The following is a 15,179-nucleotide window of genomic DNA, read 5'->3' as shown; positions in this document are numbered from 1 at the left end:
TAATTGTCATGTTGTTGTAGTGGCTTCCTTGGCTGTCCTCCTCTTGTCCCATGTTTCTTCACGAAAGGTATTATTTATACAGCATCCAGAATGATCTTTACAAAATAAATGCCAGCTCATGTCACTGTTGGCTTAAAATTCTCCTATGACCTCCCAATGCATTTAGAGCAAAATCCAAATTCATTTCATGGCTCGCAAGAGTCCTACCAGCATTCCCCTAGCACACTGAGTTGTAGCCATGCTTCTTCCCCGCTTTCTGGATCTTTAAAGGTGAGGAGGATGTTCTCCCTTGAGACTGCACAGTTGTTGCCTCTCCCTGGAAAGTTCTTCTCCTAGACCTTCCATGACAGGGTCCTCACCATTCAGGTCTCGACCCAAAGGTCACCACCTCAGAGAGGACTTTCTTAAACATCCAATATTTCTTTTACTGTCAAATCCCCAGTTACAATCCTAATACTTACAACAGTTTTTTCTTTATAGCAGTTATCGCTATTCAAATAAGATATGTTTTGTTTGGCCACAGTGTTCTGATATCATCTTTGTTTTACTTGAATGCCCTAGATAAGGCATTCACTCCCCACTTCCACAGCATCTGTTCTTCCTAGTTGTCTAATGTGGGCCCTCGACCCAGTCCCGTAATCTGCCCAACTCCAGGAGGCGTTTGTGTTTCCCAGTCTGCATGGGGTAGAGATATCAAAAACACAAATACAAAAGCATGTTCCAAAGTATTAGGTTGAAAGGGGTCATCCAGAAGATTCAAAATAGGCTTATATTATCTTTTAAAGACTATCATCAATGAAAACACAAAATTAAAAAGTTTGGGAGAGAAAATGGTACACTCCTGAGATCTACTCACAGCCCTTCATCTGAAAAACATGGTACTGTCTGAATCTTTTCTACTAGTGAAATAAAGAGCTTCTCCCTTCCTTAGTGTCTAGTTGCTGAGATTCCCAGAGTCAGGACTACCCTCTGACACTTCCTAATGGGAGAAAAGCCATATTTAGAGCTAATGAATAAAATATTAGCCGACTCTGCTAAGGACTGACAGAGACCAGGTACTGATTGCTGCCCTGGGACTAACCTGCTTTGCTCACAGAAATAAGGATTGCTGTTCAAGAGAGATGCCAGCCAGCTGGGTTCACATGAAAGTGTGATAGCAAAGAATAGTCTCCAAAGAGTCATTTCACTGTTGGGAACTAATGAGATATTAATAATCCAGAGATAAGAGATGTGAATGCCAAGGGTTGAGCAACTAAGACTCACTGAACAGCTTCTGAGTACTCCATGCTTTATACAATTTCTCTCATTTAGTCTTCATGGTAATCAGTGAAGTAAATATTATTGTGTTCATTTTACAGATGTGTCTATCAAAGCTCTGATCTGTTAAGACTTCTCTAAGGTACAGAGGAGGGGTGTGAACCTATGCTAATCTGATTTCAGACCTTTACTTGTTCCTTTACACAACACCACTTCTTGTATTTAATATACAATATGAGGATGCTCAGAAATGAGTGGCTATTGTAAATGCACTGGTTTCCTAACAGGGTGATTAAAGTATATATAGCATCCATACAAACACAGCTAAAACACAAGGACTCCTGTTTTGTGAATAATAGTCAAAAACAACAGTTTTAGTTTAGAAAAGAATGTAGGGCTTAGCTATTTTAAAAGCTGTCATGTAAAAAAAGGGTAAAGACAATTTGTCCTAGTAGTTCCTAGACAAATGGTTGGGAGTCTGGGACAGGAAGATCTTTTTTCTAGCTCAATTTCAAGGATGTTTGAACAAACAAACAAATGTGTATGCACACACGTGAATACATACAAGATTTTTTGTCTACTTTATACATTTCTCTATTCTCAATGTATATGAGTCGATTCTCAATAAATGTGTTAAATGAATAAAATCTGCCCCAGCAAAGAAAAACACTGGATTCTCTAGGTAATGAGCTCCCCATCAAAGGATTTTTGGAGACTATAATTCTAAGCATGGATTCTTGTGTCTGGTGGGAGGTTATTTAATAACTATGCAAGCTTTATTGAACATTCTGTAGATGTGAGGCATTGCACTAAACACTTATTTCGTTTAACCTTCACCATAATTGTATGAGTTAGGCACTACCAATATCTCATTTTACATAAGAAGAAACTGAGGTTTGCAGAGGTTAAGGCATTTGTCCAAGGTTACATAGGTGTGTAAGTGGTAAGGCTTGGATTAAAAACCCAGGTTTTTGTTAACATTATGCTATATGGCCTGGCTCCATCAGATAATTGCCAGGTCCCCCTTCAGTGATGAGGTCCTACATACTTTATTTCTAAGCTAATATCTGTATTGAAGATTAATATGATGAACAAACGAGTACCAGTTTCTATGGAAGTTGTATCTAAGGCCGCTCAGCATCACAGCATTTACCTGTTCAAACTAATTTCTTGTCACTGACAAGATAAAGTCCAGACTCCTTAACACGACACTCACTGCACTTTAGGATCCGGCCTCATCTCTTAAGTTCTCATATCACGATACTTTTCATCCATTTATATTCTCCTCTTTAGTGCCATCGCCTTGCTTTCAATCACGTTCTAGCTCTATACTGAACGTGCATTGGTCCATCAATTTGTCTGTCCGTCTGTCCGTCCCACCCACTAACCAAACTACAAGTTAGGAATGTGGTTATTTCCAGGAACAATACCCTGTCCTCACCCACCTTACGGTCTCACAAAAGAGAACAAATAAGTAAACCTATCTAATTCTAATCCCTCCTGTGGGATACATCTCAAGCTCTTTATTCTCCCATGAAGCCAACCCTAAGAATCTTGGTCCCTCTTCATGTCTTTCGGCTTTCACTCTTACAGTACAATGGCTCATATCATAATTGAGGTAAACTGAACCTCATTTCAGATTAGGTTCTAAAGTCAGTATGTAAAAACAGTATAGTCAAATTGCTCTTGTAAATTCCGTCAGAAGAAGGCATCACGTTAGAGACTGACTACTGTTTCCCAATACTTGCTCATTACAGCAAGATTTCCATGTTGAAATGGAATGCTGTTTCTCTGATGAAAATGCTAGGGAAGAAGTCAGCTTAGTTTAGAGCTAAGCTGCAGAAAAAACGCACACTCAGCTAAACACTGTGAACACAGCACACTCAATCATACTGAGATGCTTCCAGTATGCAAGGCACGAGAGAACGAAGACTGATACAGAGTACACCAGAATGCCACTGTCCCCTCAAACTGTCACTCTGGGGCCGATGCTCATTGAGAAAATAGTGCAAACCATTGCCTGAGCTGTCTAAATTGTTTTCTCTCATTCAAGTAAATGCACGTGGAACGCGCCTCCGCTGAAATACCTTGTGCTCTCGTTTAACTCTTTCAAATACACATCTAAACTAGGCATTCCTGGAGCACATGAATTGTGTCTAGAACCATATGGTCAGTTCTTTGTTGAACGCAGTTGCCTTATCTATTCCTTGATGTACAAGATCCTCCTTGATTGGGTTCTTGTCTACCTTAACAACCTCATTTCTTTCCATTTCTTACTATGCTTTCTATACTCTAACTCCACTTAACCACTTTTAGTTTGGCAAATAAGATGTGGTACCTCACACTTCCTGCCTTTGCCTATAGTGTTATCTATGTTATCCAGCAAATGTGGACCCTCATAACTCATTTCAAATGTTTCCTCTTCAGTGCTAGTTTTATTATATTATTATTATTATATATTTTATTTTTATATTCCTATTCTTCACCCCTTCCTGGAACTCTGCACTTTGCCATGTAAAATTTCAGTGTCCCCACCCCATTCTGACTCAGCTTGGCCATGTGTCTTGCTTTGACCAACAGGATGTTAGCAAATGTGATATAGCAAGGGCTTGAAAAGTTTGTGCAATTGGGCTGTCTGCTCTGACCATTAAAAGAACATTCCTCAGTTAGCCTACTGCAGGATGAGACAGATGGTGCTAAGTCAGGTTGCCCCAGTCATCCCAGCCAAGGCAATGCTAGGTCAGCCAAATGCAATCCGACCCCTAGACACAGAAGCGACCCCAATCAATATGAGCAGAACTGCTTACATAGTCCGCTAATGTGAGTAACACCAGCAGAGGTCAGATCAGCTGAACCCACTCTCAAGTTGAATACTGTTGATGTTTGTTGTTTATTATTATGTTTATTATTATGTTTGTTGTTTATTTGTTGTATATTACTGTAGCAACAGGTAACTCATATGGATTTCCCTGACTCTCCAAGGAAAAGTGATCACTCTTGCATTTTTGCAACCTCTGAATCTTGTACCTTTCTCTGTTACAAAACTTAACGCATATTACTATTATAAATATTTATAAATGAATAATATGATTACTTGTTTTTATGTCTAGTTGTCCTTCTAGGACTGACCTTCTTGAGAACAACATCTTTGTGAGGGAGATGAGGTGATATAGTCAGAATAGTTTGGGCATACCTATTAGTACAATCATTATGGAAAACAGTATGATGGTTCCTCAAAAACTTAAAAATTGAACTATCATATGATATAACAATCCTGCTTCCGAGGATATAGCCATAGGAGATTAAATCAGGATTGCAAAGAGATATCTGCACACCCATGTTAATTGCAGCATTATTTACAACAGCCAAGATATGGAAACAACTTAAGTGTCCACTGATAGGTGAATGGATAAAGGAGATGTGGTATATATTTACATGGAATATTATTCAGCCACAAGAAAGAAAGAAATCCTGCCATTTGCAAAAACATAAGTAGACCTTGAGGGCATTATGCTAAGTGAGGTAAGTCAGACAAAGACAAGTACTGTATGATACCACTTATATGTGGAATCTTTTTTAAAAAACTCAGTTGTAAAAACAGAGAACAGAATGATCATTACCAGGGGCTGGGGGTATTGGAGATGTTTTTTGAGGGGCACGAACTTGCAACTAGTATATAAATAAGTCCTGGAGCTCTAATGTACAACACAGGGATTATAGTAAAAAAGATATTATAAACTTAAAAGTTGCTAAGAGACTAGATCTTAACTGTTTTCAACACATACACACACAAAATAATAACTATGTGAGGTGATAGAGGTGTTAGCCAAGGCTACTGTAATAATCATATTGCAATATGTAAATGTATCAAACCAACAGGTTGTGCACCTCAAACTTACACAATGTCATATATCAGTTATTTCTCAATTAAAAAAAAAATTGGTTTGTGCATACCTGAGTTAGAATCATAGCTGTGCAAGTGGCTGTGCAACTTTCTGAGACTGAGTGTCTTAGCTGTAAAATGAGGACAGTGGCAGCAACTTTGCAGCCTTCTCGAGAAGATAAAATGAGGAAATCTGTATAAAGTAGCCAACCAGTTCAATGTATGACACTCATCAAAGGGCTCAATAGATCGAGGGAATTAATGAGTTGATACTTTCACGGCAAAATTCTTAGAATGAGCATACCAAAAATAGAAGGTCCTTTGTCTCATTACCAGTTCCTAACGCCACACCAGCTGCCCGGGGCATTCTGTAGCCTCTAATTCCATTTATTACTATGGAAGCTAATGTTTCAATTTACTGACCTAGATTGTACAATAAATAAAAGTACCTCAGAGGATCATCTTTGCAATTTAACATCAACACGGCTGTTAAATGCAGTTTATTTAATCTCTTATCTAAAACAAAAGTTGCAGTTTGGCACATAAATCTGCTCTTTCTGCAGCTCTTCTGAGACATGTGGCCTGTGCTTATTTGCTGGTCTTGGGCAGGCTCGGTAGCCTCGTTAGTAGGCTACACTCCTGCACAATTAAGAAACAGTTTCACAAACTATATAAATGTCTAACCAATGTGCTGTATACTTGAAACTAATAATAAAATAAAATAAAAAGCTAAAAAGCAAAAATAGGTACTCACCTCTCTGGAGGCAGGTAACCCTCTTCCATAGCTGCTGCAACAGTAAAAGGCAGAATGAAAAAGAGCTGTTAGCAGCAGCTTGATTAAAGCTAATTATGTTTGTGCAATGACCTGACTCCTGGGGAAAAAATTTTGGATTGGCACTTCCCTTTGGCCCCAGGCTTCCCTTTTTCTTGGCCCCCGGGGGACCTTTTCTTTCTTTGCACCTTTTGCCCCCCTTTCTTGTTGTTTATTCTTGGTTTTAATCTCCTGTATTAGATATTGACCTCCTGGAGCACCAGCATTTCTGTTGGGTCTCTCTCAATCTCTTGCGTCTATCACAGGGCCTGGCAAATAGAGTGTAACTGCTTGACACATGCTTAAAATAATGATAACATTCATTTATTGAGCATTTACTGGTGTGTCAGGAAGTTTCGTCTTTCCATGCCTCATCTCATTCATTTATCCTCACAATAATCCTATGAGTGGAGTGTTATTATCATCATCCACATTTACAGGCAAGGACAACGAGGCTCAGTGAATAATATGCCCCAATTTAAATACTAGTGAGTGGGGAAGCTGGGATTTACAAAGCCTGTTTTATTACAAAACATTTAATACTTTGTTCTATGTTTTCTGACAACCCTCTTCCCTTTCAGAGAGATGGCCTAAAATATTTAATGTTTATAAAAAACATACTTTGTCTTCTCTGATATGAAGGTGGCCATGTTATTAAAGTATACTTACAAGAGCTCTATTTCTCTATATAGAATTTTCCAGTTTTAGTAAATATGCTACTGAAGTAAGCATTACATAGAATTCTCTTTTAGATAAGACTTAAGATGACTTATAGCAATTGTTTTCCAAATGTGGTCCCTGGACCAGCAGAATCCCCTGGGAACTTGTTAAAAAGGCAAATTCTCAGCCCTCCAATTCAGACTAACTGAATCAGAAACTCTGGAATTGGGGTCCAGTAATGGATGTTTTAACAAGATTTTGATGCATGCTAAAGTTTGAGAACCACTGAATTAAAGCAGTCAAATGAGCAATCAATGAACTAAGATTGAGCTCTCTTAGTATACCACCTGCTGGCACTCATGGCCACAGTAAAACAAATGTTAGCACAGCACTGTATATCACTTTAAAGTGCGGGTTCACCTCATGTTTCATTAAAGCAAACAGAAGCAAAGGTGTTTAAAATGTCAACAGGATCAGAATGTAGTGGGGGTAGAAAGGGGATGAGAAGGTATTTCTTTACCTAGCGGAGGAAGACACAATAGCACAGAAAAATGGCTTCCAAGAAAGCTCCCGTTCCTGGAAAGAACCATGGGGGACAGGGGTGGGAGTCCTTCATTTAATTACTGAAGGCAGATCACAGAGGCCTGAGGGACCCTCGTGTATCACAGGTCAAGTTCACACCGACTTCCTCCCTTTGCACTCCCTCCCCCTCTTCTATTGCACCAGATCTGTTGACAACACAGGCTTTATAGGAAACACAAAGGCTCTCTGCCTCCCTGCCCTGCTCCTTTCTGTTTTCTTCCTCTTGGACAGATTCCCAGTGATCAAATGCAATGCTCTCAGGGGAAGCGGGCTGGCTCAGCAGCGATAAAGGGCCAAGAAGTCCCACAGATTTGTCATTTCACAGGCAAGCTGCTACGGCCTCTATGTGAGAATAAGCAGTGATGGATGTCCAGCCCCACGTGAAAGCAGTTCAGTATTGTCACCTGGGAACTGAAACAGAGAGGGAGGTGACTGGGGGATACAGGCGCTGGGGCCGTGACTCCTGCTGGTTGGCTGGCTGCGTGCGGGGCCCTGTGCATTTCTTTACCTTCCTTGTAGGTCTTGGGAACACCTGTCTGCCTCTGGAAGGCCTGGAGGTTCACGGCTGGGGGCTTCGGTGGCTTTGCAGGAGGAGGACCCAGAGAATCCATGGAAGGCAGTGGCTTCGTTTTGGCAAGTTGGTGATGCTTGACATCTGGCTGTTTTTCTGAGCACAAACAATCTAAAATGTAGGTTATTATTATTTCCATTTCATGGCTTAGCAGGTGAAACTGACCTGTTTCTTTGCTTTAGTCTCACTCTCTTCCAATCTATCCTCCACCCCATAGCCAGAGTGTCCAGATCAGAAGGCAAACCTGATCTCGTCACCATCCTGCTGCTCAGAAAGAATGAAGCCCAATTTCCTCAGCATGACATCCGTTCACTCCCTTCTCTGGCATTTAAATGGCATATGGCCTTAATTGACATTTCTGGATTCTTTTCTAATATTTTACCATTTTACTTCCTCGACTTGAAGCCCAAACATCTTTTGCTCACACTACTGACATCTCAGTTCCCCAGATTTGATTTTAAAAGCCTTAAAAAGGCATTTATCCAAGATGTTGTTCATGCCATTCCCGGTTCTAGAATGCTGTTCCCTCACTTCTCTCTTGCCCAACTTTCCCTCTTTAAGGCCCTACTCCAATGATACCTCCTCTAGAAAGCTCTTCTTGATTTCTACCAGAAATCAAGGACAGAATCAACCACTCTGTTTTATATCTCCATCACACACTGTTAACACCTCTCCAGCGAGATATATTAGAAGGGTGGGTCTATCTTCACACTGAATGTAGGCTCCTTGTGGGCAGAGACTGGGCCATACTGATCTCTCAGCACCAAGCACAGGGCCTGCTTCAGAGGAAATGGACAGTGACTATTCCCTGAAAGAGTTCTTCAGGCACTTATGACGGGCAAATACCATGGGTGCTATAAAGAGGAGTAAGAACTGATCTCTGATTTCCAGGGCTCTGCCTAGGACAGGCTTCAAGGCTTACTTTGGTACATGGGAACCTGTGGATTTTGAGTCCCTCCAGGACAGTCTCTATTTCATATATTGTATCCTTCTGCACTAATAAGCCAAACTCCAACAGAAATTCCAGTATTACATATGAAAATAGTATCTGACTCTTACACTGAAAATATCATAAAACCATACATTACCCAAGTGCCCGAATTTTCGGTTTACATAATATAGTGGTTGACTGCATGATAAAACTAAAGTTGGCTAGTGTTTCCCAAATACCCCAGTGCGACTTTCTCACAGCCCTGCTGACCTCTGCAAGAAGGGAAGGGGGCTTCCTTCTTCTTCTCCCATCCCAAAGGGGTGGAACCAGCTTGGTATATCTCAGCAATGATGAGAAGGCCAATGTGAGGAGAGAGTAGAGTGTGAGAAAGGTAGGCAAGGACCAAATCACATGGGTACTTTAAAATGGCCGGAGTTGAACTTGAGCAGGAGACTGATGTGATATAACTTATGCTTTAGAGGATCACTGCACCTGCTAGGAGGAGAATAGAATAGAAAAGGGCAAGAGTATGGAAGCCAGAAGACCAGTCAGGTCCTTGTTGTGGTCCAGATGAGAGAAGATGGTGGCATGGACATGGGCAAAGAGTAGAAATGGACAGAACTGAAGGGATTCAGAATGAAATCTGGCGGTAGAAGCAAGAGCTTGCTGATGGATTGGATTCAAAGAATGAAACGGGGAGGAATAGAGCATGGCTCCTAGGTTTTGGCCTGAGCAACCAGAAGGATGGTTGTGCTGTTTATCAAGACAGGGAAGATTTCAGGGAAGATTTCATATAATTTACAGGAGAGCATACCAGGCTTTACGAAGTTAGATGTCCCAAATTCATGTATCTTATAAGATGTAGAGCTAGGATTCAGATCCAAGTTTGCACAAACTGTCTCAAAATATAATTCCAGGAGATTAATCGCTTTACCAAAATCTACAATTACAAGTCAGCAGATGGGCCTAGAAACCTGTGTCGGAGTTTGGAGCAAACATTGCCAAGGTCACATATGTGACCTTCCCAAGTCAGCAAACTTTAACTCAGAAAAAAAAAATTAACTCTACCCCTAGAACTGTGGGGATTAGATTTCTCACCTGGGGCCTGGCTGCTGAGCTCCTGCTCATAGATAGGCTGGCAGGCATTCGCTGCTGGGGTCCTCTCAGGACTGGGGTGCTCTAGGCTCTTCCTTTCATGTTGAGCAAGTAGAAAAGTGGGAACTTCAGAGGCGGCACGTGATTTTCTTTGGGCCATCAAGTGCCTCTTGGAGGGAGTCTGGGTTCCTTTTATTTCCAGCTTTTTCCTGGGCTCCTCTGGAGAAAGCCCCGTGCTTTTCTGTTCTTCCAGGTGGAAGATGCTACTGCCACAACTGGCAAGGGGAAAGCCTGATGACATCTCATTTTTCTGAGACGAAACCTTCTCCCAGTTCCAGAGCTTGTCTCTGAAGCTACTTGTCACAATTTCTTCCTTACTGGTAGTCTTAGCATTTAACTGATCCATGTTTAAAAGCTGAGAAGCCGTCTGTGAATTTACTGCAGAGCCATTAGACCTTCCTGGAGGTCTTAGAGAATTAGAACATTTATGACTCTCACTCTTCTGGGCAAACTTCATTTTCTGGGGTTTAAGAGGCTGGGGTTCACCACTGGAACAATATGGTGGGAGCTGACTATAGTTAGATGAGAAGGGTTTCCCATTGGCCAAAGTCCTTGTTGTCTGTGTGCTTCTAACATTACCCTTTTGAGAAACACCTGCTGAGATTTTAATAGGTCCTGGAAGAGATGGTACATCGAGATTTTGAAATTTAGCTTGGAGTTCCTTGAAATTTCTTAATCTTTCCTAAAGCATAAAAAGAAATAGAAATGTCTCATTATTTTAGGAAAAAAGCAGCATAATTAGCTGACTTCACTGTGCACACTAAGGGGCCCTAAGTGCTGATGTAAAGCCATCATTCACCCATTGAGCTATATCAGCCAGCAATGCCATCGTCTATGTGAGATGGAATAAAAACAATTATTTCCTCTTTGAAACACTTCAAATATGTTTAATTTCTTTGCACATATAAAGAACTCTTATAAAAGAGATAGTATTTATTGATAATAAACCCCTCAATACAAACTTATTTGTATAGGCAAGCTCCCTCCTGCTAATACAAATAAGTTCTAAACCCCTTAGTTTGACCTTCAAGGTTCTTCACAATGTGGTAGACTTATGATCTCCAGCCACAGCCCAACAACTACCCTTAAACCAAATAGGATTATTTACAGTTTTCCTAGAAAGTTTGTACTCTCTACCACCTTGACTTTATTCGTGTGTTCTTGCTTCACAAAATAAATCAACTGCTTTCTTGTAACTTCAACGCCCACCTTCTTAATTCCCCTGGGGATGACAGCACTGACTTCTTCCATGCCTCCTTGGTACTTCCACAGCAATTTATACTTTGCTGTTCAACTTAACACCATTGAGTGGAGAAAAGAAAAACTTTGGTACTAGACAAATTTTTGTTCAAATTCTGAGTCTGCTCTTTATCATCTAGGCAGATATTTTAGGAAACTTGGTGCAGTCTCATTATAAAAATAAATTGCCAAGTGGTAGAAGGATGAGGGCTACCACATGTAAAGTGTTCGTCACAGTGTCTGACACACAGTAGTAAGCCTATGATAGATGAAAGCTATTTGTAAGAGGCTAGAGGATACTCTTATATTTTTTATTCCCCTTGGGAGATTGTGTTCTTCCTTCTAAATTTGGCTCAAATTCATTATATGAAAATAATGGTAGGAATAGCAGCTCGACCCTTGGGGCGGAGGAAGAGATGTGCCCAGGATGGTACAGTGAGTTGGTGGTCTAAGTAGGCAGAATTAGACTTGACTCCTGCTTGGTGCTCTTCCTACTGCTCCCCCCATTCTCTCACTAGACCTAATTTATTTTTGACAAGTGCACTTTGTTATCCTTTGTCTTCAAAAGGAAGAAAGCGATGGAGATAGAGTGTGTGAGAATGTTTAATGGAGCCATTTCAAAAAGTAAGAGCCACTATCTTCTCCTGATCATTGAGGGGCTTAATTTTATGTACACAGATAATCTCCATGCTGGTGACTTCTGATTTTGCAAGCTGAGGGAATGTTGGGTGATCTTTTCTCACCATGTTCACAGTTGACTCACGCCTGCTCTCTGAAGATTTAGGAAGGGAGAAAACTTGAACAAGAAAGATAAAGCAGATGTCTGGGAGCTTGCTTACATGTTTAGCTCCCACTTCTCTCCCTCTTTTTCACGCTGTCTCTCTTTCACAGACACCCACACACACACCCCATGTACACATTTATAGCTTTCTTTGTAAATTACCAAGGGTTGATTTCTTATATTTCAACCAGCGGTCAAATTAATTCCATTATACTTCCTCTCCCCAGATCTGAGTATGAAGTTTAGCTTTGCCACTTTCTAGTTGTGTGTCTTAGATAGTTCACTTAACTACTCTGAGCCTTGTTTTCCTCACTATAAAATGGGATAATTCTACTAACAGTTAAGGGTTATTGTAAGGATCAAACGAGATAGTAGATATACATACCTCAGTAGTTAATTTTTTTTTGAATTGTGGTAACATAAACAAAACTTAAAATTTACCACCTTAACTATTCTCAGTTAAGTGCACAAGTCAGTAGTGTTAAGTGCATCCACATTGTTGACAAGGTCTAGAACTCTTCATCTTGTGAAACTGGAGTTCTATACTCACTAAACAACTATCTGTTCCCCCTCCCTCCAGCCCCTGGCAACCACCATTCTATTTTCTGTCACTATAAACTTGACTATTCTAGGTGCTTCATAAAAGTGGAATCATATGTATTTGTCCTTTTTTGTGATTAGTTAATTTTAGTTAGCATATTGTCCTTAAGGTTCATCCATGGGATAGCATATTGCAACCTCTTCTTTCTTTTTAAGGCTGAATAATATTCACTGTATGTGTATACCACATTTAGTTTACCCATTTATCCACTAATAGACACTTGGGTTGCTTCCACTTTTTAGTTATTGTGAATAATATTGCTAAAAATATGGTTGTACAAAATATATCTTTAAGATCCTGCTTTTAATTCTTTTGGTTATATCCAAGACGGGCAATTGCTGGATCATATACGGTAATTCTATTTTTAATTTTTTTGAGAAATCACCATTACATTTTCCACAGTTACTGCAGCATTTTACATTCTAAACTGGCACATGGGTTCCAATTTTTCTACATCCTTGCAACACTTTTTTTTTTTTTTGATGATAGCCATCCTAATAAGTGTGAGGTGGTCAGTGGTTAATATTTTTTTAAAATATAATGATAATTATTTTTAGCTCTTTACTATATGAAGCACAGAGAGTCCCAAAGAGGAGGAATCCAAAAAAGCCCACACTAAGACACACCATAATTAAAATGCCAAAGGTTAAAGACAAAGAGAGAAACTTTAAATTAGCAAGAAAAACGCAATCACATACAAAGGCGCTCTCAGAAGACTGTCAGCTGATTTCTCAACTGAAAATTTGCAGGCCAGAAGAAATAGGCACAAAATATTCAAAGTGATGAAAAGCAAGAACCTGCAACCAAGATTACTCTACCCAGCAAGACTATAATTTAGGATTGAAGAAGCGATAAAGAGCTTCCTAGACAAGAAAAAGTTGAAGGCATTTATCACCACTAAACTAATCTTACAAGAAATATTAAAGGGCTTCTTTAAGTAGAAAATAAAAGATCAAAAATATGAATAAGAAAGTACAGAAAAGAAAAAATCTCTCTGATAAAGGCAAACACTTAGTAAAAGCAGTGGATCAATGTACTATAAAGCTGGTACAAAGGTCAAAAGGCAAAAGTTGGAAGATGTGTAATTACAATAATAAATTAAGGCATACACACAAATGCAAAACAAGTAAAAAATAACAACAAAAGCATCAACGTGGAGGGGTGAGTAAAATTGTGATTTTAGAATGTGTTTGAACTTAAGCAACTATCAATTTAAAATAGACTGCTCTAAACATAGCTTGGTATATATGAAGCATATGGTAACCACAAATCAAAAATCTGTTAGAGATATACAAGAAATTAAGAGAAAAGAATCCAAATGTGACACTATCAAAAGTCACAAACGTACAAGAGAGGGCAGCAAGAGAATAAGAAAAGAGAACTACAAAACAATCAGAAAGTAGAAATAATTACATACTTATCAATAATTAATTTAAATGTAAATGTACTAAATGTTCCAGTCAAAAGACATAGGGTGGCTGAATAGATTTAAAACAAAATAAAACAAGGTTTATACATATGCTGCCTGCAAGAGACCCATTTCAGACCAAAAGACACACACAGAGACTGAAAGTAAAGGGGTGAAAAAAGATGTTTCATGTAAATGGAAACAAACAAAACAAGCTGGGGTAGCAATATTTATATCAGACAACATAGACTTTAAAACAAGGGCTGTAACAAGAAACAAAGAAGGGCATTTTATAATGATAAAGGGATCAATCCAACAAGACATAACTCTCATTTTCTGTTTGAAAGATTTGTCTAGCGGTGTCAGTAAACATCTATGCACCCAGCGTAGGAGCACCTAAATATGTAAAGCAAATATTGACCAACATAAAGGGAGAGATTGACAGTAATATAGTCATAGTAACAGACTTTAACACCCTATTAACACCACTAGACAAATCTTTCAAACAGAAAATCAACAGGGAAACAGTGGCCTTAAATGACACACAAGACAAGATGGATTTAACAGGTATTTTTAAAGGATTTTACCTCAAGCAGTAGAGTATACATTCTTCTCAAGTGCACATGGAACATTCTCTAAGATTGACCACATGTTAGGCCACAAAACATGCCTCAGGAAATTTAAGAAGACTGGAATCATATCAAGTATCTTTACCAACCACAGTGGTATAAAACCAGAAATCAATTACAAGAAAAAAACTGAAAAACAAACACATAGAGGCTAAAAAATATGCTACTAAACAATGAATGGGTCAACAATGAAATCAAGGAAGAAATCAAAAAATACCTTGAGACAAATGAAAATAAGAACACAAAATCTATAGGACACAGTAAAAACAGTCCTAAGAGGAAAATTCATAGCAATACAAGCTTACCTCAAGAAACAAACAAACAAAAATCTCAGATAATAATCTAACCTTACACTTAAAGGAACCATAGAAAGAACAGCAAACAAATCCCAAAATGAGTAGAAGGAAGGAAATAATAACGATTAGAATGGAATAAATGAAATAGAGTAAAAAAAAAAAAAAATAGTCGGTCAATAAAACAAAGAGCTGGTTCTTTAAAAAGATAAACAAAATTGATAAACTTTTAACCAGACTCATCAAGAAAAAAGAGAGAGGGCTCAAATAAATAAAATCAGAAATTAAGAGAAATAAGAACCAAACACCATAGAAATACAAAGGATTATCAGGAAATACTGTGAACAATTATATGCTAACAAATTGGACAACCTGGAA

The 15,179-nt window shown here is 39.1% G+C and overlaps 1 protein-coding gene across 1 annotated transcript in view; it reads right to left on the bottom strand.

Annotated features, from left to right (window-relative positions):
* The window catches only part of FYB2 (FYN binding protein 2), a 70,169-nt gene extending 59,628 nt beyond the window's left edge, over nucleotides 1–10,541 (bottom strand). Inside the window, 4 exon segments of the mRNA XM_011370508.2 lie at nucleotides 549–557; nucleotides 5,895–5,928; nucleotides 7,702–7,860; nucleotides 9,794–10,541. Coding sequence (XP_011368810.2) covers nucleotides 549–557; nucleotides 5,895–5,928; nucleotides 7,702–7,860; nucleotides 9,794–10,541 — 950 coding nt within the window.
* Nucleotides 10,542–15,179: the final 4,638 nt, after the last annotated feature.

Source organism: Pteropus vampyrus, unplaced genomic scaffold, assembly GCF_000151845.1.
Source record: "Pteropus vampyrus isolate Shadow unplaced genomic scaffold, Pvam_2.0 Scaffold170, whole genome shotgun sequence".
Classification (NCBI taxonomy): Eukaryota; Metazoa; Chordata; class Mammalia; order Chiroptera; family Pteropodidae; genus Pteropus; species Pteropus vampyrus.
The sequence above is the reverse complement of the archived record's forward strand: the minus strand, read 5'-3'. Positions and strand labels throughout refer to the sequence as shown.